General features: G+C 33.2%; 2 protein-coding genes across 3 annotated transcripts in view; one reads left to right on the top strand and one right to left on the bottom strand.

Annotated features, from left to right (window-relative positions):
- On the top strand, nucleotides 1,027-2,140 carry LOC107614300 (phytosulfokines 5). 2 transcript variants are annotated; one of them, XM_016316518.2, is made up of 3 exons: nucleotides 1,027-1,297; nucleotides 1,388-1,458; nucleotides 1,669-2,140. In XM_016316518.2, the coding sequence occupies exons 1-3, from the start codon at nucleotides 1,183-1,185 to the stop codon at nucleotides 1,774-1,776; spliced, it is 294 nt and encodes a 97-aa protein (XP_016172004.1). In that variant the 5' UTR covers nucleotides 1,027-1,182; the 3' UTR covers nucleotides 1,777-2,140. The 2 variants fall into 2 exon arrangements, with proteins under 2 accessions (XP_016172004.1, XP_016172003.1); XM_016316517.2 differs by having other exon boundaries at nucleotides 1,033-1,297; nucleotides 1,666-2,140.
- LOC107614326 (40S ribosomal protein S27-2) overlaps nucleotides 4,161-4,696 on the bottom strand; it is a 1,124-nt gene continuing 588 nt past the window's right edge. Inside the window, exons 3-4 of the mRNA XM_016316537.2 lie at nucleotides 4,640-4,668; nucleotides 4,161-4,518 (exon numbers count right to left, since the gene is read on the bottom strand). Of these exons, the coding sequence (XP_016172023.1) occupies nucleotides 4,392-4,518; nucleotides 4,640-4,668 (156 nt within the window). The 3' untranslated portion in view covers nucleotides 4,161-4,391. The remainder of the gene's footprint in view (nucleotides 4,519-4,639; nucleotides 4,669-4,696) is intronic.

The raw sequence follows: 4,696 nt of genomic DNA, 5'->3' as shown, positions 1-4,696 counted from the left end.
CACTGATTTTGTTTTAATTACCAAGTGGAGAGGCAACTTCGAAGCATTCTATTCATTTTTTAGTATCTGAAAATTTCTCAAGACTGATTTTATTTGGCCTCTATAACTCTTAGAATTTAATAAGTTTAAAAACTTGATCTATGACATTTGTAACAAGACGAAGAACGTGTAGTAGAAGTTATTAGTTGAGAATCGTTAGATGATTTCACATATTTGACTAAATTATTATCTAACGATTCTCAACTAGCAACTTCACATAAAAACAACTGCATGTTAGTTTTTACTTTGTAATATGTGTGAAGAAGTGTGTTGGACATATAAATAATTATATATCTATTTTTATCAGGTAAATGATAGTTTTTTGCTTTGATTTAATTCAATCTTTTAAGATGAGTTCTTGTGATGCCTTAAATAACAAGGCAACTTCAAAATCAGAACAAAAAAATAGATGGCATGGTGATGAAGATTTTGGCAAAGGTGAAGAGTTTAATAGTTAAGAGAGGAGGGTTGGACAACAGCTGTCAGCAAGTCCTGATCAAAGGTTGACTTTTTGTTGACAGTGTGAAAAGAGTGCCACTATCTGCATTGATGTGGATTTTTAGGCAGTGTGTGACTGTGTTGCTTTGGACCACTGCTATGGCAGACAATGACTAAAGCACCTTTCACTTGCTACCATCAAATTGTGGTCCTGTCTTCTCTGGTCTCATCACACACTACTACCATGAACACTAGTTTATTAAGAGAGAATGATAATATAGTAAAGTCTACTCATCTAAAATTGTTTTCATGTGAAAAAAAAACTAAGATGTTAATATATATTATGTTAAGTAATTTGACTATACATATTAAATTGTCTGACAATTTTAAATTATCATCTTTACATGAAGATATTTTTAGATAAATAAGTCTCGGTATGATATGGCTATTAAGTATTGACACATATGCTAATAAAGAAGCAAATAGAGAGGATGATGATGGTGAGTGGGGCCATGTTGTAGTGAGGTTTTTTTTTTTAAATGGAAAAAAATTGCCTCATTTTTTTAGGAACCTTCATGTGAACAACAGTGTACTACTTTAATTAATTTGCTTGCATGATATGTGTGTGTATTTATATCCACTTTCTGCAACCTCTTTCTTTCAACACACACCTATCTATCCATTCCTCTATACTCTGCAGTTTGAATGATAATCATGATGAAGCCAACTCTTCACTATGGACTCTTTCTCCTTTTCTTTTTCCTTTTCTTTCAAGTTTTCTCATCAAAGCTAGAGGCTCGTCCACTTATCACTCAGCAAGGTACTAATAAGCACTATTTGGTAGCTCTCAGTTATTTTGATTATGTGTCTGTTGAATGTTATTTGACCAAGTGGAACTTGCTTTCTTCAGGGGAAAACAGAATATTGGATGGATCCTCTGGAGAAAGCTTTGTTTTTCAGGAAGGTGGTGAATCTTCCAAGGTAAATCCTAAATTGAAACACATAAGAAATGTTTCTAAACATAATTCATTGTATTAGAGTGTAAACGAAGCTCGCGCAACATTCAAATCCAATTTTCAATAGATGATATGTCGGCACAGAATACGATAATAACTGCTGATAAAATAATATTGCTGTTGAAGTTGAACTATACCTTACTATTATTATGTTTGCTTAATTGGAATCTAGCAGCTGCTGGGGGTGGAGGAATGCAATAGTGAAGATGAAGAATGCTTGATGAGAAGAATGACTTTAGAAGCTCACATAGATTACATCTATACCCAGCACCACAAGCCTTGATTATCTCAGATCTTCAATGACTACTATCTTCCATATATGGCTTAGATGTGTTAAAATAGGATATTTGTATCTACTATTTGCTTTGTTATCACTACCATACTTGGGGCTTTGCACTAAGCTTATTATTAAAGTGGTATATGTGTCATAACAAATGCAACTGATGCTGAACATGTATAGAAGAAACCATGACTATTATTACTTTATTAGGTATATAATGTTATGTAACATGTGATGACTAATAATTAGTTCATCCAATATGGGCTCCTTTAATGGTTTTGAAGTTTGATCTTTGGAATTTGGAGTGAAGAAAATTATTAACAAGTATATGAATAATCAATATATGTATTTATAGGTTTTATTTTTATTTTTATTTTTTTCCTAGTTTCCCATCTATTTTTTTATTACATAACCAAAGTCCAAGTAGGAAACTATATTCCTTTTAACTAACTTGATTTGGCCATTTCCGTTTGCCAAGCTTACTGTGCCATGTAAAAGTTCAACCAATTATTATCTTCGAATTTGGGGTTGGTTCTACATTTCTAGATTTCTTATGTAAAAGTCAAACAAAGTCATGACATGTTTATTTTATTCCACGATGTTATAGTGGTGGTTTATTTTATATCTCACTTCAAAAGCAGGACAGCATGGAAAGAATTTGTGTTTTCAATTTATGTCACCGTGAATGATATTGCATTTGGGTTTGCTCAATTTTGGCATTATAGCTTAAATAGAATTTTTACAGTGATTATCTTATGTCTAGTAGCATGTAAAGTTATAATGGTGGATTCAAAACAGAAAAAAGTCACGCGCCGAAAGCAGTGCTACGAATATTTGTACAAAAGAAAATAAATAAAAGCAAAGGATGGGTAAAGCTAAACAAGCATATTTGCGCAAAGGTAGAAAAACTATATGAGATTAGCCTATCAAATGCAAGCCTTGCATCATCGCCTTATTAATAGACAAAAAAAGAGAGAGGAAATTATCTTTATTTAACTTGTTCATGAAAATTGAGAAGCATCCTGGCCAGTTTCTTTTTCCTTGCTTTTCAAGAAACTCATGTACACCGATCATTAACACAAGAATGCTGAATTGCTGATCATCATCTACATTCGAATTAACACCCTACTTGTTTTTTAATTGGATTTAAATATATAGTAATTCCTTTGGTGAAACCACATGTACAGTCGACTTCACGTGAAATTGATTGCTGAGAACCGTTAGATGAAAATTTAGTCAAATCATTTAACAACCCTCAGTTATCAACTTCACGTGAAGTCGACTGCACCTAAGTTTCCACCAATTCCTTTCTTACCTTGTTTGTAAAAAAGAGATGATTAACCTCTAGGAAGTTGGCAACCTCCTCAAAATAGTTGAGCAAAGGTACAATGTAAACCGAGGGCAAATAGTTTGGAGTTTGAAAGGAACCTTTAAAAACCACCAACCATCAGTCCATCACCCATACAAAACTTTTTAACATTTAGGCTTCGCAGATTTGATAAGAGTTTTCATAGCAAAGCGCACTCTTCATTGTAGCAAAATGTACACACGCGATACCAATAAAGGTAGGATAGGATACATAATTTTTTCTGCCCGATCCATATTAAAAAACTAACTTTTTTGACAAATTACAGTGTCCTCGTTACTCTATTAAATTCTTAATACAATTCCTTGTCTCCCATGGGTTTTTCACTTTTTCTAATTAAATGTTAGAAAAAGAATGATAAATTATGGTTGATATTGGAAAACTCATAACAAGTCCACAAGGGAAAGAATTAAGTTTAAAATGATGGAATTCAAATGAAAAATTAGAAAACCAGTATATCAGTAGATGTATAGAAGTGGTAAATATTTAGACTTTCAAATAATTGAAGTGGCAAATTTTAAATCTTAATGCGTAAAGACTTAACTTCCGGAAATTCTTAATGCTATGGGTATAACTAGGATTAGCAAAACTTCATAATTTAATATCCATGATATACCTTGTCTATCATAACATGCATTTGGCATTTATGTTAAAAAAATGGCAAAAACTAGGACTGCTTGTTATTCAGCAAAGACCGAATTAATGAGAAGCTAATCTTCTTCATAACTTAAGAAGTCAAGCAAACAAAGAAGAAATCTCTAATTATAGAGGCAAGTTTCACCTTGAGCCCTGAATTGTAAAGAAATATAGAGCAATACTTCTCGCTCACACTGCTCTTACTAAAGCAGCCAGTAACCCCTTCACCCTACGGCCACCCTAACTCAAGAGGGAAGCACTATGCCTTAGGCGCATCATCAAGCAAATCCCCATTGCTTGTGTTCAACAAACAAGCCAAATATAAATAAGATTAAAACCCACCCAGAAAAGCATAAAAATACATATAAGAATCAGAGTAATATGAATCCAACATGTAAGATAAAATTAAAAATCTACCAAAATCATATGCAATATCATGAAAAGACTAAGTAGTATCATCAAGTTCTAGAGAAAGTTGTAGAACAAAGAGTCTTACAATTTAACAAAACTAAACATAAATATACCATAAACAGTTAAACAAAGACAGAAGGCATTGATCCTATCTTAGAAAAGCAAAACTTTCAAGAACTAAAAAGCAAAAAGATGTCACACCGATTTAATCCCCCTTCTTCCTAAAAGAGCAGCCCTCGGTCAGCCTCGCTCGGCCGCCTGTCGGCTGGCACAATACTGTCTGGCAGTTTCCGCACACCACGACGGTCTGAGAGTGGCTGAATACAGTGGTACTGCATCCAATCACAAATTTGGGGCGAAAACAGTTAAAACTAATTCAAGTGATTTAAAGAAAATTAGATATCACTAAATAAAAATCAACAAAAAAAAAAAAGGCAGAATCATCCAACTTACATGTTGAAACAACCTTGGCACTTCACATCCTGCAACAATAAAACGGGAAAAGGAAAA

Source organism: Arachis ipaensis, chromosome B08, assembly GCF_000816755.2.
Source record: "Arachis ipaensis cultivar K30076 chromosome B08, Araip1.1, whole genome shotgun sequence".
NCBI classification, from domain to species: Eukaryota; Viridiplantae; Streptophyta; class Magnoliopsida; order Fabales; family Fabaceae; genus Arachis; species Arachis ipaensis.
This window is presented reverse-complemented; position numbering and strand designations above follow the sequence as displayed.